The 23,412-nt window shown below is 52.7% G+C and overlaps 1 protein-coding gene across 8 annotated transcripts in view; it reads left to right on the top strand.

Moving 5' to 3' along the window:
• The window catches only part of MAPK4 (mitogen-activated protein kinase 4), a 45,387-nt gene extending 22,489 nt beyond the window's left edge, over nucleotides 1-22,898 (top strand). For 4 of the 8 annotated variants that reach the window (XM_051803696.1, XM_051803697.1, XM_051803698.1 and 1 more), the window contains 5 exons: nucleotides 10-1,435; nucleotides 10,459-10,603; nucleotides 15,265-15,426; nucleotides 17,273-17,474; nucleotides 19,251-22,898. In XM_051803696.1, coding sequence (XP_051659656.1) covers nucleotides 890-1,435; nucleotides 10,459-10,603; nucleotides 15,265-15,426; nucleotides 17,273-17,474; nucleotides 19,251-19,938 — 1,743 coding nt within the window. In that variant the 5' untranslated portion in view covers nucleotides 10-889 and the 3' untranslated portion in view covers nucleotides 19,939-22,898. Of the gene's footprint in view, nucleotides 1-9; nucleotides 1,436-10,458; nucleotides 10,604-11,285; nucleotides 11,606-15,264; nucleotides 15,427-17,272; nucleotides 17,475-19,250 lie in introns of those variants that run through there. The other 4 variants (XM_051803699.1, XM_051803695.1, XM_051803701.1 and 1 more) reach the window with 4 other exon arrangements.
• The last annotated feature ends 514 nt before the right edge of the window (nucleotides 22,899-23,412 follow it).

The raw sequence follows: 23,412 nt of genomic DNA, 5'->3' as shown, positions 1-23,412 counted from the left end.
CTGTTCCAGGAGAGAGGCTGAGACCTGCTGAAGGATAACGGGGCTGTGCAGCGCAGGAGCTCCTCGTCGGGCTGCAGCGGTCAGACGGCGCTTGGCTCCGCTGGGGAAGGACGCGCGAGGGGAAGGTGTTGGAACTGCAGACGCAGAAACTCGCCGCGCTGAAGGCCGCCACAAAGACGAGTTTTGGTCCGCGAAACATTTGCTGCCCTCGGGATTTCGGTGTGCCGAAGATGGGGTCTGCCTGTTCCGGAGGGGGAGTGACGAGGAGGGCGAAGCTTTGCTGACCTCCGGGGAGCCCAGACGGTGCCTGGATGCGCTTCACTGGTGGGGAAAACACTGCCAGGACTTGTGGGCAGGGAGGGTTTGGGGCAGTGCAGGGGCCATGGGGCTGCTCTGGGCTCTGCCCCGCAGCGGGGCCGGCCGGCTGCCCCGGCACTGAGACATCAGGGGCGTGGGGCCGGGCGCCCATCTGTGCCACCAGCCCCGCGCTTCGGCACTGTCTCCAGGATACCGGGGAAGGGAGACGAGGCAGGGACTGAGAAATGTAGCAGTGCTGATCTCCTAGTCTCAAGAAAAAGAGCCTTCCCGTTTTTCTAGAGATCACCGGGCTGCGTTTCTCCACGCTGCTTGGGAAGTCTCTCCTAAGCCCTTGATTTCTCCCCCAGTTCAGAACGTTTTATTTCTCTGTGTGTGTGTATGTGTGTGTGTGTATGTGCTCAGATTTACTCTCGCTCTGTGTCACCTTGGAAGTGATGGGCTCCGAGCGAGACCACCCCCCCCTGCAAGCACCTGTGAGTAACGATGAGGGGCTTGACTTCCAACCGCGTTTCTGACCTGGAAGCTCCGCGACCCTGCCGGCTTTTCGAGTGACGAAGGAGAGGGAGCCGAGATGGCAGAGAAGTGCGACTGCATCGCCAGCATGTACGGGTACGACCTGGGCTGTCGCTTCGTGAACTTCCGCCCGCTGGGCTTCGGGGCCAACGGGCTGGTGCTGTCGGCCCTGGACAGCAAGAGCTGCCGCAAAGTGGCGGTGAAGAAGATCACGATCGGCGACGCGCGGAGCATGAAGCACGCCTTCCGCGAGATCAAGATCATCCGCCGCCTGGACCACGAGAACATCGTCAAGGTCTACGAGGTGCTGGGGCCCAAGGGCGCCAACCTGCGCGGGGACTTCTTCAAGTTCAACATGGTGTACATCGTGCAGGAGTACATGGAGACCGACCTGGCGCGGCTGCTGGAGCAGGGCAAGCTGGCCGAGGAGCACGCCAAGCTCTTCATGTACCAGCTGCTGCGCGGGCTCAAGTACATCCACTCGGCCAACGTCCTGCACCGCGACCTCAAGCCGGCCAACATCTTCATCAGCACGGAGGACCTGGTGCTGAAGATCGGCGACTTCGGGCTGGCCAGGATCGTGGACCAGCACTACTCGCACAAGGTAGGCGGTGCCCGGTCCCCGGGGCCGGTGCTGGCTCGGTGAGGAAGGCACGGAATGCTGGTGGGGCGGTGTGGCTGGACCACGGTGGACCTTCTTGGGAGAACTGGTCCTGGGCAGCTCTGAGCCCTGCTGGGGTGGTCGCTGCTGGTGATCACTCTCCTTCGCCCCAAGCCAAGACGTGTTTTCCTAGGATCGTGTCGCAGAATATTCTGAGTTGGAAGGGACCCATCCAGTCCAACTCTTAAGTGGGTGGCCCATTGGGGGATCAAACCCACAGCCTTGGTGTTATTAGGACAATTTTCTAACCACCTGAGCATAGAATAATTTGGGTGGGAATGGACCTTTAAAGCCCGTCTAGCCCACCCCCCCCTGCAATGAGCAGGGACACCTTGCACTAGGTCAGGTTGCTTAGAGCCCCTGAGCCAAGCCTGGCCTTGAATGTGTTCCAGGCATAGCCCAAGGACTGAGCTTTGCCAAGCGTGCCCCAGGGCTCTCCAGTGCTGCAAAGCTGCAAAGAGGGCACTGGAAGGGTTCGAGTGCCATTCGAGTGTCTTTCATTGCCTTCTGTCTTATATATCAAATGTATTCTCAGGTGTTTTATTCCATCCCAGCAGTGGACTGTGAGGAGGCGTGTGTTTGCTTGCCGTACTTAAGTGACTAAGCTCTGTGTTTCTTGCTTTGCTGCTGTTATAAAACACGAGCTGCTGGAAGCACATGGAAAAGGCACCTGGAATGTCTGCACACACTCTGCTTGGCTTTGTCCTCACTTTGGAGCCAACCCGCTTCTTAAAAAATCCAGTTTTGTTTGAGTTACATTCATTTGACATAGGGAGAGAGGGATGGGTCTTTGAGATTCAGTCAAATCCTTTCATCCAAGGTCAGGATCCAAGTGACATATAAAATTCTTTGGTGTTTGGTGCTTAGACACTGTATGACAATGCAGCAGTGGTGAGTGACCAGGGCAGCCTGGTTTGCTGACAGCAGGCAGCCAGTGTGGGAGGGAGGGAGGGAGGGCAGGAGAACTGGTGAGAAGGCTCTGTAACACACAGTCCTGATGCTAATGGACTTTGAAGGGGGATGCAGATGTTTGACGCAGGTTGCCTTCCAGGCTGGAGCTTTGGAGCTTTTGAGCAGTGGAGGAACACGGCGGAGGCTTCGTCAGCTCGTGGATCCACACGTTCCTGGGAGAAAGCAAAGTTATCCTGTGGTCTGTTGCAGTCTGCAGCTGGCTTCTGACTACAGCTGCTGCTTGGTGTTGTAAGATGAGATAGAGTGTATTTCCTTGAGCTGGATGTTTCCGTGGGTGAGCTCAGAGTCCCCCATGGACCCGCTGTTGTACCTGGGACGAATTTTAAATGCGCTTTGCATTTTCCAGTGGGTTCCTGCCCCGTGTGGCTCTGATTTGGGCACTGTTGTTTTGTGCAAGGGGGGGAAGGGAAGGGGAGAGGGAACAGGATGGTGAAAAGACAATCTCGTGATCCTGAAGGTGAGCCCTGTTTTCAAGTCCTGAATTTGGGGAGAAACAAAACCTGGTGAAAAGAAAGAAGGTTGCAGATGACATCAGGGAATGAGCGCAGGTCCCTGACACTGCTGCCTGCCCTCTCCGTGCTCCCTTGCTCACTGGTTATTTATGACCCAGCTTAGGAAGAGGCTCCTGGCTCTTCAAATGTGTGGTTTGCTTTTTTTAAGGAAGGTGAGTCCCACAGAAGACCCCTGCAAACAAGCCAGGGCTGCATGAACACAGAAAGTCGCTGATTCAAGGAGCATCCTGTTGTCAGGGACTGCAGGATCGGGGTAGGAGTCGTCTGTCCGTGTCTGCTGCCCAGCTATTGTTATTTCTAAGCAATTCTCTGCTGCCTTAATAACAGCCAGCGCAGTGGAAAGAGCTGTCAAGGGCTACAGCTCCATGGTGGGATGTCACTCTGCGAGATGCCATTGCACGAGCACCCTCCGACTCCTCGTGGGTTGGGGAGGCTGGAGCATCACTGCGGAAACACCCGTCAGAGCCTCGGCGTGCAGAGAAAGCTGCTCCAGAGCAGAGCTGGAGGCAGCAGCACTGCAGATAATGTCAGCTCTTGGTGATCCCTGGCCATGGGGAGGGCTGTGTTTGCCAAAGCTGGGCGATGGGCACTTGCACGGGAGCAACAGGAGGGCTTGGAGGGCCTTGGGGTCAGTCCCGCCTTTGATGTCCGGCGCTTCTGAGATGACTCAGAGAAATCAATTCCTTTCTGTATTTCTCTTTCAACTTCCTCTGTCCTCAAGGGCTCATACAGATTTATAAGCTCCTTGGCCCATGCTCTTGCAGGAAGAGCAGCAGGAGAGGGGGGGAGCCAGCATGGAGCAGAACAGGGATCCTCACAGCCCAGGTTTTGGTGCTGTATTTCTCTTTCAACCTCCTCTCTCCTCAAGGGCTCATACAGATTTATAAGCTCCTTGGCTCCTGCAGAGCTGCCCAAAAGCAGATGAAATCCTGCTCCCTGGTTTGTTTAACTGTCCAGAGACCCTACAAAGCCTTGCAGGAAACCATTGCCACAGAGGTGTAGCTCTGCACTGCCTTCAGAGGTTTGGATCTGTTGGGTCTTTAGACAGTTAAACCACAAAACATGCTCAGGGAAATATATCCAAGTGCTTAGGACTTGCCCTGAGCACGTTTTGTGTGTGGAATATGCAAATGCTGGTGGCTGCATTCCACTAACACAAAAAAATTATGGGTTTTGTGGTGTTATTTATCTAAAAGGTCACAGCTCTTCTGACCTGATGTTTCTCAGACTCCAGACCGTCCTGCTGAGTGATAAAATGGCAAATGAGAACCGCAGTAGATTGTGAGCAGAGTTCTAAACACAGTTTGGAAATACATATGCCACCTAAATAACAGCCCTTCTCTGGTGAGATGTTTTGTTTACATGACTTCCAGCAGGCAGATGTTGAATTAGGATAACTTGTAGGGAAGGGGAGAGCTCTCCAGCTCTGGGAGATGCCATAGACCACAGTCAGGTGTTGGCCTTCACCAGCTTCAAAGCAGAGCAGCTTTGGCTGCTTTTCTCCCCCCCTTTGGCTGGTGTTGACTGCTCAAATCCCTTTTTCTGTGTGTTAAAGGCAGCACGGGGGCTTCCCTTTGTCTGAAACTTCCCTGGAACAAACAGGATGAATTTCCAGCTACCAAAGCCACATCCAGCTCAGGGTCTGCACCTTCACAGGCTGTTCAGACCTGACAGCCTGAATTTTATCCCTGTCTCAGACATATGCACTTAAAAACGTCTCCAAGGCACAGAGTATCAGGTGTGGGAGGAGAGGACCCTCGGGAGATGATCCTTTGCATCCCCTCTCTCTGCTATTCTATCTGTTTCCCAAAGCTCTCTCCATCCAGCCGTGCAGGCTCCTTTCTCTTCCATCTTAACTACTCTTTATCCCTGGGAGTTTATCCCTCTAGAACAGCTCCACATCCATCCCTGTTCCTTTGGTCGCTGCTGTTTGTGGTTTGAACGCTTTGCCATGCACCTTGGTGCCCAAATGGTGAGAGAAGGAGGGTTGGAGGTGAGCATAAGGGCTATTTCCAGCCTCCATGAGGGCTTTATTCTTATGCAGGATTGGCAAAGCTGAGTATCTCCTGTTTCATAGCCCACCTCCTTAGTGAACTCAAGCATCTCACCTTCCCCCCCAGCCCCTCTTTCTGCAGCCTCAGGGTCCTGCCTGCCCCCCACGCACCAGCCCCTGCCCTTCAGAAGTTCCATGGTTCGTGTTTAGCTGCCCATCTCTCCCTCCAACCCCACTCTTTGTGTCCTAACAAGTATCTTTGGCACCAAAAGAGAGTCCAGATCCATCTGCGCCAAGTTTGGGAGGGAGGGAGGGGTAAAGATGAGGCGCTGTCCTCCCTCAACTCGTGGTGGGCAGGAGGGCGTGGGAGAGCAGGGAGATAGCAAAGCCAGGCATTAAAAACTGGCATATGTGCCAGTGGATGTCTAGACTTTAAAATAATAAATGTTTTGGAGGGCAGACTCGTCCCTGGCCGCGCGTCCCGTGTGGTGTTGCTGCCCAGCCCTGGTCAGAGCAGGGACACGGGGTTGGGTGTTCCTGTCTGGAGAAGACAAGTGGGGATGTCTGTTCTGTGGAGATGCAGAGACTTCCTGGGTGTTTTCACTCGGGTGACAGGACCACGAACTAGGACGTTCCTTGTCCTCCCTGTGTTGTGCAGGACATAATCAGATTATCTCTCCTGGGGGCCCTGCCTGGTGCTCCAAAGCTCCTGGGGGGGAACCTGCAAGGAGACCCCCTCTCCCTTTGCCTGTTGGCAACGTCCCTGACAGAGTTAATTGGCAGGAATTCCATGCTGAGGGAGCGCAGCAGCCCTTTTAGGGGGGGAGATCCTGCGGTAAATAGTTTGCAGACCCAACTTCAAACCTTTGAAGTCCTCAGTTTCGTACTTGCCAATCCGCGCAAACATAGTCGCTTCCAGTCCGTGCGGTAAAATAACAGAATTCCCGAGTGGGTTGTCACGAGGAGGCCTTCAAAGGAGGTGAGGATGTGGGGTTTTGCTCCGTGCTCCTCCAGAGAGGACCACCCTCCACGTTCGGCCCTCGGGCAGCTGCCTGTGGGCCCGTGCAGCCGGCCCTGAGCCTCCCTGCTGTGACCCCGGCTGGGTCGTTCTCCTCCTCTGTCCTCTGGTGAGGCACATGAGTAGTCTTTGCTCCTGAAATAAATGCACTCTGCCATCCCAAAGCCGTGAGGACATGCGTCACGTTGCTGGAGCCACACACAGCAGCCGTTCTGCCCTTCCGTTACGGAGCGACGTTCCTGCACACCCGGCGCCTTCCGCAGCCCCTCCTGCAAGTGTCTCACCTGCCTTTTAAGAAATAAGGTTAAAAACGCTGCTGTGGGGAGGCAGCAGCTTGCTGCTGCTCCAGGATTATTCCAAGAGCTTGGGCTTGTTGCTATTTTGGGTGCCCCCCATCTGCACCGGGAGCTGACCCGGCTCCCACGGGCGCAGCAGCAGAAATCCCGATCTGGTTGTGGATGGAGGCTTGGATACACAGGCTGTGGTTGGATCCTGATGGATTTCCAGTTTGTGAGCGCCTGGTCTGCATCTCTGTGGCTTTTTGACTGCAGGAAGGTGGATTTTAGTGTGCAACTCTCTTGGGAGAAGCTTTGGGCTGCGGCGTTAGGGGCTGGTTGTTTTGCGGTAGGGGGGATTCTGAATTCCCATATCCCTTCAAGGAAACCTGCCCTCGGTCCCTCCAGCTCCAAGGAGGAGCTCCAGGCTTGGATGATGGTTGCTTTGGGGCACCAGTGGGCCGTGTGCTGCCATGCTGTGCCAGCTTCCCTCAGCACCCTTGGGAGGCAGGTTCAGCGTGGTGTGACCCGTGTGATACCAGGGTGCAGCCAAACCTGCCCTAAATTGTTTCTCCTTCTGGTGTCACAGAGAATACACACGAAATCCGTGTTGTGTAATGATGAGAAAAAACACTCATTTTTCTCTGCTTTTCAGCTCCCTTGCTGTGCTGTTTGATATGATGTGATGCTTATCCTACCTGTGGTGAATTCATCACCTTTGTAGATTTCCTGAGCCGTTCCCACACGCGCTGGAGGAGCAGAGGAGAAGCAGGAAAATGATATTTGAAAATTGGGAACAAACAAACAAACAAACAAACAAGAAGCAGCATGGGAGGGCTTGGACTTGAAACCACTTCTATTTTTCAATTAACTCCATTATATTGATTTTTAAAGAGATTCCAGTGGTTCTTCAGTGCAGAAAGGGCTGCGCTGAATCCACAGAATATTGTCGCGAGGATGAATGTTCCATCTTAATTAGAACTAATTAATATGCTTCTGCTCGCCGTCTTTCTGTCTGGTTGAATCTACATAAATGGTAAAATTCTTGTGATAAGCCTTGCCTTGCACAGGGGATGGCTGGAAGTGCTCGGGCTCCCCGCCTTGGCACCACAGGTAGGAGCTGAGCCACGGATGAGGATGGAGCCTCATCCCTGCACCCTGCAGCTGCCTGATCCCGGCTCCCCGGGGCTGTGGTGGTGTTTCTCCGTGGAAACTGATAATCCACAGGACTGTAGCTACTTCCTTGAAGCGTTAGGACAGGAACTTCTGTACGTATTTTACAAAAGCGAGGGTCTAGCCTGTGTTTTGAAGCCACGGTGGAGGCAGAGCAGAGGCAGTGTTGGGGCTGTATAAGCTGCTCAGGACTGGGGCGCTGTGCTGCCCGGTTGCTCTCACCGGAGGACCTCGTGCCAGATTGGAAAAGTCTTGGTTTTCGACCCTCCCATCGCTCCTTCCCAGTATTTCCCCCCTGAGGAAAAGGAGGGATAAGGCAGAGCCCAGCAGCGGAATGCTCTGGGAAGCAGTGGGGGGGTCCGGCTGAGCCGGGTGGGATGGGGAGAAGCTGTAGGTTGCTCCTCCCGTGGGTCCCTCCCGTGCTTGGAGGGGGGTGGTCCAAGGACTGGGTTGTTCAGCAGGTGGAAGAAGGGAGGTGACATTCAGATACAGGGTGACACAAGAGGGGAGCACCACGAGGAGCGTGCTGCTGGCTGGTCACCACCAGGAACCCCACGCAGCAGCAGAGGGACTGAGGATGTGTCCAAAGTCTGAAGCACTCACTGAGTTTTTCGCAGGGAATTTTCTCCAACACGTTAGAAATGCCCGGGGAGGAAAATGTTTGGCTTGTTGCGACGTACAGATATTTGCAGTGTATTGCTCATGCATTTTGCACGGTGCACACACCCCCGAGGACTCAGATCCGTCTTGCTGTCAGAGAGGAGAAACGTATGAGCGGTGTTAGATCTGCGAGGAGAGTGGCATTCCTCTGCTGGGAAAGGGGAGAAGTCGCTCCAGCTACGAATCGCCCTGGATTACAGCCCTCAGAGTTTATTTTCTCAGGATTCTCCAGTAAATACCGGCGTCTCCTGTTGCTGGGGATAATTGCAGTAGCTGAGAAGTGGTGGTTTGATGCCTGGGGGCTTTTGTGCTGGTTCTGATTGAGCAGCGTTAGCAAAAATATAACTGGCGTTAAATGAAACTTCTCGGCTAATCAGCCTCCCTTACAACTTATGGTAAGAAGGCCAAAATTAAAATGTTCTTTTAGAAGCAAGCCCTTCGTGATTAAAAGCCTGACGACCCCGCACGTTTGGGAGTTGGCACAAAAACCTGCCCTGGGGGAAGAGGAGCGTGATAAACCTCGTGGTGTTTGTGGTGGTGCACTGCTCTGGTGTTTGGGTGGAGAGATGTATCCTGTAACATCCCAGGAGATGCCGCACAGCACAACTGCAGCTTTATTGCAGCTGAAAACAGCCTGTGAAACCAAATGGGTAGGGATGGAGTTTTTAACTAAGCTCTTATACGTGAGCTGTGTTCGTGCTGCCGTTGCATTTTGGCATTCTCCAAACGCCTCGTGGCATTTAAAGGCAATTCAGCTTTATAACTTAATTTTATTTTGCCGCTTCTGCTGCGTTTCAATCCACCTCCTTCTGCTCAGTGCACTGTACTTGACACGGAAAATGCCACTTGTGAGTATTCCAGCATTATCCCGGTGAAAGGGCCATGTCCACGTCCAGCCCCTGCGTGGCGGCTGCGCTCCCGGAGCTCGGGAGCGGCGGGGGCTGAGCCATCCCCTGGGATGCCAGTGTCGTTTACAGGCTTGAACACGTCCCCTTGGTTTCAGTGGGAGCTGCTTGGCACTCGTGGTGCATCTCCTGGGCGAGTTCAGGGCGGGAGGGACGTGGCCCAGAGGGACGACGGCGCTCGGTCTTGGCCCCGTGGATGCTGCTGAGAGCTCCTTTAAATCCAGGTCAGGCATCCCAACTGACCACCCTGCTGTGAGCAGAGCAGGATGGAGGATGAGGATCTGCCCCACCAGCAGGGTGACAAGGGAGGGAGGGGATTTATTAGACCAGGCTCAGTGCAAGCTTTCCTATCTCTGCACCAGCTAGATGTTCCCCAGAAGGGCTTTCCCACTTATCCCATGCCGTCTTATTTTCAGGAGTCTTGGCTAGGAGCCCTTGGCAGCTATGTTACCCACTCAGCAATGCTGTAAGACATCTGCTAGTCCAGGAGGCTTTCCTTCCACGTGGCACTGACGTTCCTCCCTAAATCTGTTTCTTTGACAATTCCCTTGTTTTCCTGCGTGGGTCTGTCCGCAGTTCCCAGGGCATGCAGGGTTCACTGCAGCAGCATCCTGAGGGCTCAGGTGGGGTAAACTCACCAGGCCTGTGTGTGAGAGAGTGGATCCTGCTGAGTGCATCCTCTGGGCTCTGCCCTCCTGGAGCCCCACGTGCTCCCTGTGCCACCTCTGCTTGGATCTTGTGTCCCTCCTGGGCTGAGCCGGTGGTGGCTGCTCTTGCCTGGGCTCCCCTGGGAGCTCCTGACCTTTAAAAATTCGTTTTCGGCGTCAGTGCTGGAAGTTGGATCCCTGGGAATTCAGCAGTACGTGGGTTGCTGTTGCCAGCAGTTTGGGTAGCCGTGGAAGGACTACAGATACAGGGCTGGCTAGAAATGGAATGAGATAAAGGTTGCAGACCGGTAACCTTGGGAAACTGAGCACTGTGCCTGGGGTCCTGAGCTGGGAAAGGCTTCCTTGGCACACTGCTGGGTTCTATCAGGGACCCAGGAAAGTACTTAAATAATGTGCTTAAATTCCAAAATGTCTCAGATGGGGGGATTGGGATTTATAGAATACATCTAAGTACTCTGAGGGTGACCTGGAATAACTTGTGCAGGTGTGATCTGCAAATCCACGCTACTGAAGCCATCTCTCCTTTGCAGAACATGCTTCAATACCATGGTGACAAAACAGCTTTGCCTCCTGGAGCACTGAAGTATCTCTGTCTCCAGGGGTGTATCTCATGTCTTTGCTTCCTGCACAACAGACAGCCAGCCCCCAGCCTGGCTCAGGTGCAGCACGGGCTTGCTGGGCAGGTTCTCCCGCGGGATCCGGTGCTGGGGCCGTGGTGGGCAGTGGGGGCTGGCCGGGGAGGAGCTCTGCAACCTCTCCTTGCTGACCTCCTCCCTCTCTGCTCTTTCAGGGTTACCTCTCAGAAGGCTTGGTGACGAAGTGGTATCGCTCCCCCCGCCTCCTGCTCTCGCCCAACAACTACACCAAAGCCATCGACATGTGGGCGGCCGGCTGCATCCTGGCCGAGATGCTGACGGGAAGGATGCTCTTTGCTGGTAGGTTTATGGCTCCTGTTGATTCATTTTTTTGCTGCCTCCTTCCTTGCTGCCCAATTCTGAGGCTTTCTAGCAGGGCAGAGGGAATTCCCCCCCTCTCCTTGCCAGCCAAGGCATCGCTGCAGGGATCCTGCTCTTGGTTATTAGACGTGAGGGGTGTCTCCAGAACAAGCCTCACTTGTGCAGCCCCTGCTATTAGAGGGTCCCTTGGTTGGTGAGAACTTCCCTTAGGGATAGAGAATAGTCTGGTTTTCACTCTGGCTTCCTGTGTTTCCCTGGGAAGGCCACGTGTTGGGCTGGGTGTGATTGCACCCTGTGGGTGCCCGAGGCTGGCCGGGGTCGGCGGTGCCTCTGTGCCAAGCCTTGCCGGGCAGGGACTGCCTGCTGCCAAAAGGAAAACCTTAAACAAAGAGCAGTTCTGATGAAACAACAAAACCTTTTTCTGTTTCTGTGTTTCCAACGGAAAATAAGAGCTTTTTGTTGGGAGGAAGGATGCTAAAAAAAAAAACAACATAGGGTGGCATAAAAGGACAGGACATAATGGTGCCCTGGCCCGAGAGTTTTGTACTCTGAGCCATGGATTCAAATCGTGATGGATTTCTTCAAGGTATTTCTTTTTTTTCAGTGTAGACATTTGAATGCCACTGCCCATTTTCAGCCATTTTCGGGATTTTCCTGTAAGCAGGTACTGGAGCTGTAAAGGTGCAGTGCAAGGAGAAGAAAGCAACAGAAGCGCAGCAAGAAGCTCGTGGTTACCACTGCAGCATTTGAAAACTCGACTCTGGTGCTCCTGAGCAGCAAAAAGTTATTTGATACAGTCCCAGAACTGCTACTGTCAGGAGCAGAGCTGTGCTTCCCAAGCTGGGACATGGTTCAGGGATGAAGCAGCTGCTCTCTGGCTGCTGAAGGAGCTGCTTCCCTGCCCGAGGTCTGCAGCAGTGCTCCCCCTCAGTTGTCTCTCTCCATTACCCGTTAGGGTTCTGAATGACAAGGTTTAACACCTTTTTGTGAGCAGCTGTTTATTCGCAGGGTTGTGTAAATAAATGATCAGACCCATTAATAATGGAGAGGGGCTTTTTCTTCACTCAACGCAGAGAGAGAGCTCCGCAGCCGGCGCCTGGTTGCAGCTGCTCTGCTGCTCCCTCCCCGCTCCTGCTTGCAGCTTCCATGTTTCTTTCGTGAGAGCTGAAAAATAAGCAGCCGGTGTAATTTTGAGAAGAGCGTTAAAATTGCCTCCCATTCCTACCTTCCTTCCTCTCGTCCTCAGTCTCCCCAAAGATTTCAAATCCAGGGGCTCCGGCTTTGACAATTACGCACCCAACCTGGCTGCTCCTGCTGCTTCCTCAGGATGTATTCCAGGAGCAGGGACACCTCCACGTGCCACTTGTCCTTGCAGGGCCTTTCCTGGTGTCGCTGGGAGATGCTGAACCCCAGGGCAGAAGTTACATTGGCTGGCACCACTGAGGTGTCCGAGCTGGTCTTTAAAGTTTGTTTCATGGTCAAGGCAAGAGGCAAAAATAGCCCCAGGTTGGGGTTCATCCGACCTCTTATTTTCTGTCTGCCTCAGGCAGAGATGGAGTGTGCCTTAGAAATACTTACGTGTCCAATAATGCTCATTAAGAGCATCTGGAGAACAAGCAGACTTGCCCATGCCTGGTGTTACACATGGCTGGAGGTGAGATCAATCCTGTCCTGCTGCCTGGGCAAGATGCCCCAGAGCAGCCAAGAACCTACTTTACGGGCTGGTTCCTGAGAGTCCGCAGCAGGCTGGAGATGAGGAGATGGGATTTGGCAGATCACAGGCTGGGCTCAGCCAGGCCCATGCTGTGAGCATCCCTTCTTCTCTGCTTCCCAGCCCGGTGCAATCGCTTAATAAGCCCCCAGATGCTGGCAGGATACTCGGTTAATGGGTGGGGAATCAAAACCGAAGCTCAAAATACATATTCCTTTTTTTTTCGTTGCTTTAAAAATAGCCTGTAGAGTTGTTATGGGAAGGCCCTGGCCTTATGCCCTGTTTTCCCAGCCTCCTCCCATGCCAGTAAGTAAAGAAAGGCCAGGGTGGGAGCCTGGCAGCAGGCAGGATGACCGTGGTGTCCACCTTTCATCTGCTGCTGTCCAAAGAGCAGGAGAATAGAGGCCAGCCCCTGGGAACAGCTAAAATCCAACGACAGGGGTTCATCTTTGGTTTTGCTTTTCTCCTCTCTGCCTGGGAGAAGGAGTTTACCCCCAGCAGCCCCTGTCCCTGCAGGATGAGACTTTAGGAGAGTCCTGGGTCGCCAGCAAACACCCCGTGGGAAGTAACAGTGGTGTAGTTCTCAGAAAGCTGCAAACCTGCAGTAATTGCCTTCCACTGGATAAATGGTTTTCTGAGTGTGCGTCAGTGGCACAATTTAAATGGAGTGCTTAGCATAAATCAATATAATTAACTCAGTAGTCTATCTGGGGTGCTTAAGCAACGCAGGTAAATTAAGGTGATCGGTTATTAGGAATTAGACGTCACTCGCTGCTTTCATGCTCCCGCACAAATTAATGAACATCCAGCAAAGAGGGACCCCCAGCCCCCTCCCCAAGGCCTGTTCCCTGTGGTGGGAGGAGCAGCTTCGGGCTTGGCAGAGCCCTGGGAGGTCACGCAGCAAACTTGGTCATCCCAATGCTTGCAGCAGCTAAAATCCAGACTGCAGATCCTTGGAGAGCTCCCCACGGCGAACAGCATGGAAAACAGGGAAGAGCATCCATAACTAAGCAGCTACAGCTCCCTCCAGTGACTTTTCCACCTTCTGCTGCTGGAGCTTATCTGAAAGCATCGTCAGTGGAAGCAGGAGTAAATAGGAGAGAAGGAGTAAAAAGGAGAACAAATCTGTCCTTGCAGATCTCCACGGGGTTCGCCAGTGGGGCTGTGCCAGAGCTAGAAGATGGCACAGGGACTTTCCCCATGGGATCAGGGCTTACTCACAGGGCTTGGGTGCTTCCCCAGGAGCTGGCTGCAAGCCTGGAGATGGGTTCCCTTTTCCAAGATGTGATGCAGAGCTGCTTGTTCTCTCCTCGGGTAACGGCAGCACATTGCATTTGTTCTGCCTGTAGTTCATGTTTTTCTTTTCAGGAATTAATGCCTTCAGAAAAAGGTCCCTGGGAATTACATAAATAGAGGATAATGGAGGAGAATTGTGTTTCCAAGAGAGCCATAATTCAAGGCTTCCAGTGTTGCATTAGCAGCTTCTTTATGTGACTGAACACGGTGCCTTTTGGCTGCCAGGTGCCCTTGGTGAGCAGTGGCTGGGTCTGCACTGAGGGAGCAGTCACCAAGCCTTTGTGACTTTCAATGCCCAGTAATTTTGGTCACAATGTGGGAATTAGCCTGACTAACAAGGTGTTGATTCCCCAGTAGTTATCTTTAGTTTCCCCTGGAGCCGTGCTGTGAGTCTCTAAGTGACCTAAAATGAGTTTTTCTGTGGGAAAGTGGATTTATTTTGCTAGGATTGATGTTGGAAGAATGTCCCTCTGCCTTTTGTGCTTTTCCTGTTGCTTTATCTTGTTCTGAGTGGTTGATGTGAGTGGACGTGTGGTGTGATGGTGACCAGCTGGGCTAATGTCAGCGTTGCTTTGGGGCTGCCTAAGTTCACTGCCATGTCCTGGCTCTGAGCTCTGCCTTTTGGGGGGAAAAGTGGGTAAAAGTGGTCGTGAGTGCATTGAACCAAAACTGGTTGGAGTGATGAGGCCGTGGCGGATGGAGAGACCCTTTCCCAAGGGTCTCATTCCATTGTCAATCCTTTCCTTGATGATTGGACCTGCCCTTGGCCCAGGGTGGTTGTGTTTGGGGTTAGCTCCATGGGTGTGAGTCTGGAAACCTCCTACAGACCCACAGGGAGCTCTGGGCTGGGGAGGGGAGCCCCTGTGAGGTGCCAGGGACCTCCAGAGGACAGGGTTGCCTCAGGGCAAGTGGTCTCCACCATCCCCTGTGAGTTGGCCTCTCCACCCTCCTGACTGGAAGTGCTGTGCCACAGATAAGCCTGACTCCTCTTGCTGTGGATCAACTGGGCATTACCTGCCAGTGAAGCCACCTGAAATCCATGACTTGGGACAGCAGGGACTCGGTAGCCCAGAAACCCCCATGGGTTTGCCTGCCTCAGCTAGCTCGCTGCCTAAATGGCTAGTCCTGCTTCTAATGGCAGAATATTCATAACTGGCTTTCCTGGCAGGCAGAAAATCAATAGTGCGACTCCGTGCTTCTACCAGGCTGCTTCTCTGCACACGTAGGGGGCTGGAAATCAGCCACGGAGCCCTTGGTCCCAGCCAGTGGTGTGCTGAGGGATGGGATTAGCACCCGGCACCGCTGCTCCTCCCCTCTCGCTGGCTGGTGACCAGTCCTGAGCGGGGGCTTGGGGGAGTGGGCATGAACACGTCCCGAAAGAAAGGGGCTGAAAATACATAATTGCACACGCAGAAGTTGTGGGGACTATCCCCATCAGAGCCACGACTTGGTGCCCAGCAGCCAGCAGGAGCGGGTCAGGAAACGCCTTTCCCATCAGGACAGAGGCAACAGGCAGTTGCGTTCCTTTAAAGGTGAACCAATTCTTTGGGACCCCTGGAGCTGATCACACTTTTTTCCTCCCCTGATTTGCCTCCTATGTCTCATCTTCCCTGCCTGTTTTCTGCCCGTTCAGGGGGCCACGAGCTGGAGCAGATGCAACTCATTCTGGAGACAATCCCCGTCATCCACCAGGAGGACAAAGAGGAGCTGCTCAAGGTGATGCCCATGTTCATCAACAGCACGTGGGAAGTGAGGAAGCCGCTGAGGAAGCTGCTGCCCGAGGTGGACAGTGAAGGTACAGTGGTGCCCGCTGCCTTTGGCAGTGTCCTTCTCCTGGGGCTTCCCCTGGCTGTTGTGTTCTCAGGCCTGCTTCCTCAGGCTCCCACAGGAATTGCCCTCAAAGGGCAAGTGCGTGAACGCTGGTGGAGAGGATTCAGATATTGGCAGTTGCTCCTGTAGGTCACACATCCCATTGCTGTCCCCTCACAGAGCCTCCAGGTCCTGCTGACCATCCCGCCAGGGGAGGTGGGGGCTGCAGGACGGCACTCAGGACGCTGTAGCTTGCTCACAGGTCGCTCCTAAGGGTGAAATAGTCTTCCAAGACAATTCCAAGGTGCCTGTCTGCCTTCCTGTGCCTCTCCTTAGGCTGTAAGCAGGGGCTCAAGCCCTGTTTGTCTCCTTCCTGTGGTTTTTGCATGAGCACAGTTGCGCAGTACAGGAAGACACATTGTTTTACCTCACCTGTGTCCCAACACCATGAGGTGGTTGCTACAGGAACATTGTCCACGTGCTCTCCTGAGCTCCTTCTAAGGTTAAACTAGCAACCTGCTAGTTTTGGGAAGACGTCAAGACCAAGCCCAGCTTACGTTTGCTGGCGTTAACTCTTCAATATAAGACATCCAGTGGTCTTGGCAACACGATATCCGTCGGCCCAGGGTGCCCAGGGACCACGTCAGCCTCCGGCACGCAGGGACAGATTTATTCCCTGCCATTACTGCGGGAAGAAAGGTCACCTGCGCCCCTCACATAATTCACGGTCGTTTTCCCGCCTCCCTGACCCGCAGTATATCGTAACACACAAATTGTAATGTGTCGTTCCACCACGCTTCGTGCCCACAGCCAGTGACCTTATGGGGCTATTGATTCCCTCCCACTTAATTAGCCCGAGTGATGAAATAATCTCGCGGGAGACAATCGGAAACTGGTTAATGTTTAAGCACTGAGGGGGTAGGTAGGGCTGCCCTTTCTGCCGAGTGACTTTGCCCCTGAAGGAAACTGTCCCGCTCACGCAGTTACACCTTTAGTGGGGGATGTTTCTGAGGGTGCAGGATGAAGCTGTAACTGGAGAAAGGCATATTGCTGTTTGTGCTGTGTGAACTCGGAGGGACTTTGCCATGAAAGAATCAGCTGGATTAAGCAACAACTCAAGTGGCAGGATTTTGTCTTTTCACGTAGCCTCGGTAAGAAGAGTCACCAAAGAAATCGCAACAAGCCCCCTGCGTTTAGATTTAATTCTAGCCACTTTAATTGCGCTGAAATTTTCCTCCTCCGTCACTGTAGAAAGAGTTCATGCACTACAGTCTTTCTAAAATAATTTCTGTCATGCAGAATTCTTTAAATATTAATGTGTAAAATATACTTACAGCGTTGGTCATGCTGAAGGCTTTTAAAAATTGCAGTAAATCCAATCCACTTCAAGCTGCGTGCAAAGATGTGAAACCAGTTGCCTGGAGCGCGGCGTGCCTGTCGGATGGATCCGGGAGCGTGGAATCAAATCCCGACGCCACCCAAAGGCCTTTTTTTGGGGTGTGATTTAGCGTTCTGCTCGGGATGACAGCGCTGGGTGTAACCCACACTCGCCGTCCCGTGGAGGCGTGACGGTGCTCTCACAGTCACCTCTCCTGCCTCGCCGCAGGAGGGGACACCCGGGGCTGCAGGATTGCTCCCTGCGGATCCCGTGGCGGGTGAGATGGATGCAGCAAGGACAGGAGTGCCTGGTGTGGGTGCACTTGGGGTGTGGCCTTTAATTCCTCCCTGACTTTGAGGCGATTTGTTATGGGGGGTTCCACGAGACTCGCCCCGGGAAGGGCGCTGTCGCCGCTTCAGGGGAATTAGTGAGCTGGTTTCTCTGTGCTCCACAGCCATTGATTTTCTGGAGAAGATACTGACCTTTAACCCCATGGATCGATTAACGGCCGAGATGGGCCTGCAGCACCCCTACATGAGTCAGTATTCCTGCCCTGAGGACGAGCCCGTGTCCCAGCACCCGTTCCGGATTGAGGACGAGATTGATGACATTCTGCTGATGGAAGCCAACCAGAGCCAGATGTCCAACTGGGACAGGTGAGGTACCCAAGGGTGGGCCAGAGACCAGATGCTGGCTTAAATTCTTGAGGCAGAACTTGACTGGTGAGTCCCTGATCTGCCCTTGCCCGGGTTCCATCACACGTGTTCCAGATCCATGAAAGGCACCTGTGTTTCCTTCTTTACGCCGCATTGTGATTCTGGCCCGAGCTGGCCAAACCTCACCAAACCCAACAAGAGGTTCATCATTGATTTCCTCAGGGAGCAGGTGTTGAGCCTGCACGTCCCAGTTACTGTGTACCTTTCTGCTTTTGGGTTTTATTCACAGCCTGTATTGTCACTTGAGTTTAAGTGGCTCTGCGGCCCTTCCCTCTGTCCTCTTTTCCTGTAGAGCAGGTTATACAATAATGTAATTCTTTTACCTTTTTGGGGACAGGGCCTGGTTTGGAGCACTGTATTTATCACTTTTTAAGGTGCCTGAGCACCAGAGACCATAGATCTGGTGGTCTTGTAAAAAGTCCTTAGTTGTGTTGAAGTTTAAATGGTTTGCTGAAAGCCATACTGGAAGTTTAGAGCAGATCAAAGCTTTGAGCTGAGGTCTCTAATGTCCTAGATGATTACCCCAGTTACTGGTCCTGTCCCAGTACTGGAGCAGGTAGGACAAAATAAGCAGCTAGGAATTAACTAGGTTCATTTTTCTGTAGAGTTCCTTCCAGCAGAGCGGGATGAGCTGGCTGGGGATGTCTGCAGCTTGGTTCCTCTCTGCATAGCAATTTAATCTCCTTGCCTTCTTAATACACTGTATTTCACCAGCACTGAAAAAATTACCTAAAGAAATCCCTTGCCTTCACTATTATTAATCTCTTTGCCTGAGTGAGCAAGTGCCAGAGTGGAGGCTGCGGGGGACAACCAGGTCAGTTAGGTGAAGAGGAAAGATGGAAGCTTTCCTCAGGATACCTGTCTTCAGTATATCCCCATAGCTCCAGCACTCCTGTCAGTTATAGTCCCCAAAGCAGCAAATCAGTTGGTGGAGGTCACCTTGTCACCTTTTTATCTCTTGGCTTTCTCGGTTTGACAGAGGAAGCTGGGACTTAGGGTGTCCTGCCACCCAGCTGGACACATCTGCTGCGGGGCTGTAAAGTTTGCAAAACAAGCCGAGCGTTTTGGAGACAAGAAGTGATTTTGCCTGTGTGTTGTGGGGCACCTGAAGAGAGTTTCGTTGCCGTGACAGAGCCCCAGTGGCTGGGGTAACAAGTTCTTTTAAAGGCAGCTCAGTTAGGAAACAGTAAATTAGATGTCACTTTGAAAAACCACGGCTAAGAATGGGTGTTGTCAGGTAATTGCAATCGAGGGAGTTAAACTGATTTGAGAAGTTATCACTTAGCAAGGTGGCCCTTCAGGGATGCTCTTGGTTCCTGATGTCAGAATAAACTGGTTATATCCAGTCTCAGTGGGGACCAACAAGGAGCCCTCACACCATGGTACTTGTGGGCCTGAGGGACAGTTTGATCACTGGTGTTGTTGATTGTGTTTTAATCCCAAGTGGAGGGAAGGTGATGAAGGGCTAAAGGAAGGGGCCAGTTGGTTTGGTTGTTGGGCTTTTATTCCAGCTCCAGGCCCTATCTCAGATGAGTAGATTACTCACCCCACTGGCTTTTTAACACACAAGAGAAAGGTCTCTAATATCAATAAGACATTAGAGATCTGTAGGTAAGTGGTAAATCAGCGAGCAAAAGGCAGAACTACCAGCAGCAGCTGATACTGGTTTGAGCACTGCTGTTTCCAACGGAGCCACTGTCTGTGTGTCTTTCACAGGTATCACATAAGCCTCTCCTCTGATTTGGACTGGAGACATGACAAACACCACGAGATGGATGAGGTTCAGCGGGACCCCCGGGCAGGGTCTGAATCCACCGCTGAGGAAGCACAGGTCGATCCACGGAAATACTCACAGAGCAGCTCGGAGAGGTTCTTGGAGCTGTCCCACTCGTCCATGGACCGAGTGTTTGATGCAGATTGTGGGAAATCGTGCGATTACAAAGTGGGGTCACCCTCCTACTTGGACAAATTGCTGTGGAGGGACAGTAAACCCCATCACTACTCAGAGCCCAAGCTAATCCTAGATCTATCCCACTGGAAAAGAGCAACCATAGCACCTGCAGCTGAGCTGTCGCTGGAAGAAGAACCATCCAACCTCTTCCTGGAGATTGCTCAGTGGGTGAAGAGCACGCAGGTGGGGCTGGAGTGTCCCAGCTCCCTTCCCGAGATCCAGGAGCGGAGCCTGCCCTCTTCCCCTCACCGCCTCCACAAGGAGCCCGCCGAGGTGAGCAGGGAGGCGGACCCCGAGTTTGACCTGGACGTCTTCATCTCCAGGGCGCTGAAGCTTTGCACAAAACCCGAGGATCTTCCAGACAACAAGCTCAACGAGATCAACGGGGCCTGCATCTCCGAGCACCCCGGGGAGATGGTGCAGGCAGAGGTGTACCAGAAGGAGCGGTGGTGAGGGGAACCCCGCTGCACCTCCCTCTCCCTCTCGGGCGGTGTGGCCACTGCCCAGGGCTGAGTGGCTCCCCCCTGTCATTGACCATCCGCTTTTCACGCTGTACCAAATGCCTTTTTTTTTCGGGAAAAAGGTGAGCACAAACCACACGCCCCTCTTGATGCCTTCCGAGGGAGTCAAGAGGTGTGAATGAAATACTGAGTTTCTTATACTGCCTTAACACTCTTGCCTTGCAATCTCTGGGACCTGTTTGAAGCTTAAGTGTACAGGGGGAAAAAAAAATGAACAGTACGTGGTAGGTTTACACAAACAGAAGTCAAGTCAACTTCTTTACCCTTCTTTTTCTATAGCAACTTAAAATGACGAGGACAAAGATTTTCAGTGTGGTCAGATAACGTCGTGGTTTGACAGGTTCCCAAAACAACAAACTCTGAACTCCTCTGAGGCACCTACAGGTACACAGAGAAGTGGTGCCAGGCAGTGTCGATGGCTGGCTGTCAGTCAGCAGAGAATGGAACTAGAGGTAGAGTTTGGCCATCAGACTGAAAATAAACTCTTCGAGGATGTTAACGGGGAAGAAATTTGACCTACAAAATGTGGGCCACTTGGGGATTTGTTTTATTTTTTTTTTTCTGACAGGAAGACAAAATCTTTGCTGGTCCTGGTTTGGTTTCTCGCACCTAAAATTTTCCCTTGTGGTGCACGGGGTGGAGCACCGTATGATGCACTTCAGTGTAACAACCCGGTGCTGTGAGTCCTGCCTCGGGCATCTGCCCAGCAGACCAGCAAATCCCAGCGGAAAGGGCTGGGCAGGAGCTGAGAGCCAGAAACAGGGTGTCCCGCGGCGTGATGCTGCTACACGCGCTCAGCGAGGGCACCCACCTTTCCTGTTAAAAGAGGAATTAAAGTACCACTGTTTTACCTTCTGACAAAGGAAGGAAGGAAAGAACAGTTCCTGTGGCACTGGAGTCATCGCTGGCCACTTGGCTTACAGCTTCTTTGGGAGATGCTGGTGTCAGCAGGCAACCGAGCGTGGTGTGTAAATAGACAAAAGACAGCAACTGATCTACTGTAACTTCTGTTTTCATCCACACTTCCGAGCACCTTAATTATTAATCGGCTAACAAGAGTTTGTACATGGAAGAAATGTTCTATACTTATATTTAACCAAACTCGGCGGTTTTTTTTTAGGTGGAAAAAATCTGTAAATAGCGCGATAAAAGCCGACCTCTGCTTTCCTTGCCGTTGTGCTGCCGTGCTGCTCAGCCCAGTGGCACTGCTTCCGTTCGTAAAAGAGGAACTACTGTACTTAGGAACTCCGAGGCCCATATTTAACTGCTCCTGTTACAAATTATTTCCACCCTCTTAGCAAGTAATCTACTAAATACTCTGAGATGTGAAGAAAGCTCATGTGAGGTCAGATAACTAACAGCAGCATTTACTGTGTTAACCCTGGTTTCTCGTCCTGGTGGGATGGGGTGCAGGCTTAGCTGCAGGAGAGCTTGTGTTGGGCCTTGACAAGCCCGAAAACATCTTCCTACTGTGAAGAGCTCACCTTGGGGTGATGGAAATGCCATTCCTCCAGCTGATTAGCAGCATAGGTGCAAAGGCTCCCAGCTGCACGGATGGGATGGGGTGGAGGTCCTGGGAAACGGGTGGAGAAGGCATTTGGAAGGCAGAGCAGTTTGTCTCTGGTCTTTGCTTTGAGCATTTGCGTGTCCCCCAGAGTGGTTTAGAAAGGGGAGACGAAGGAGAAACAGAGGGTTTTCAGTGTGTCTCAGATAATTGATATACCTCAGCTAAAGCTCAGCACTTTTACTGGTGGTGGGAGAAATTCAGACACCAAGAAGCATCGACCTGTGCGTTGGAGCGGATCCCAGCCCACGGCTCGCTGCCCGTGGTCCCTCTCAGCTCTGCTGTGCACCCAGCAGCAGCCAGCAAAGGCTGGGAACGGGGCTGCCGGGCTCCAGTGAGTGTGTGCCGAGGGAGGAGGAGGTGGCAGCAGCCACAGTTGTGCCCCACCACTCCCCGGTGCCACCCGGGAGAGGAGCTGACGACGCCCCATCCTCTGGTGGGAGACGCACCAGCGCCGCGGCGGCGTCAGCGGGGAATCGGGTGTCTGGGAGCCAGTGGAGTTTGAACCCGGAGGTTCAAAGATCCAGCAGCGTGAGAGCCGGCTTTTAAAACTCTCTTCTGACAGATTCGACAACTGTTTTTGCTGCCGTTGGGTTGAGCAGGGAGACGCGCTGACACGAGGAGTCGTCAGCGGCCAAACCGCGCCAGCGTTTCCCTCGGCATCGGCCTCCCAAACCAGAAGCCATTTTCCGCGGGTTGCTACGTCTTCACCAGGGGCCTAGGGGAACTGTTTACTGTGGCCATGAAAGAAACAGTTCTGCTCTTGAATACTGTCTTGAGGGCCCACAGTTAAAGTGTAACATTAACTTCTCCAGGAAGCAAACGGAGCGTGTTGCCGCCACTCCAGATTTTCCATGTCGCTTCATGAACTGTTATTTAATGTTGTTCTAAAACCTCAGCGTCACATGCTGGGAAAAGGGGATAAGAGAGATGGCTTTAATTTGTTACCTGAGTGTGCTCAGCTATCACAAGCCAGATCTGTTTTTCATCTATAACAATAAAATGTAAGGCCTGAGCCTTCCTTGCGTGGCAGCGTGTAAATTATTTCGCTTACCGTGAGGCTTGAAATGTTTATTCCAGTTGCTGGTGTATTATGTTTCTTTTTACAGGTCACAGCGTTCATTTAGGTTGGAAAAGACCTCACAGAATGGTCACAAACACCACCTGCACTGCATGAATATTTGCATGCTGGGGTTATTTGGTGTTGGGTTGCTTTTCACCCGGTTTTGCTCTGCCTGAGGGCTCGGGATCAGGGGGAGGGAACTGAGACCTTGTCACCAATGTGGTGACTTCTGCAAAGTGCTGCTTCTTGCAGTTCGAGGAGTCATTCCAGTGCAAGATTGCCCATCAGGTATTTCAATAAAAGTGCAGGTGGTACTTCCTAAAAGGTAAAAAAAAAAGGAGCACTGCTGTCGTTAATGGTACGGTCTGTTGGGTCACAGAGGCCACGTGGCACTGGGATGGGTGGACACCCTGGATTGAGAGATGTGGGTCCCAGCCCTTGTGGCCAGCCTTTTACAGGGTTTTATTGGAAAGAGAACTAGAGGGAGCAAAAAACACCCCCCCTGAACCTGTGGGAGATGCTCATGGTGGCCTCCGTGTAAGGATCTGTCCTTCCACCACAGAAGCTGCAAGCTGGGGCTTGGGAATCCGTCGGGGAGATGATTTAGGAGCTCCTTCAAATGTCAAAGTGATGCCTCCGATGGTTCTGCTGCTGATTGTTCTTCCCCAGTCACAAATATGTGACTATTTTTACTGCAGTTTATTTTTAATCATGTTGGGATTCAGCAGCTGCTACACCGTCACAGAGCTGCACTAACCAGATCTTCAGAGGTTTACCAT

Source organism: Manacus candei, unplaced genomic scaffold (genome assembly GCF_025592945.1).
Source record: "Manacus candei isolate 608988 ecotype Guabito, Panama unplaced genomic scaffold, ASM2559294v1 h1tg000059l, whole genome shotgun sequence".
NCBI lineage: Eukaryota > Metazoa > Chordata > Aves > Passeriformes > Pipridae > Manacus > Manacus candei.
Note: the sequence above shows the minus strand (reverse complement) of the source record. Positions and strands in the feature narration are given on the sequence as shown.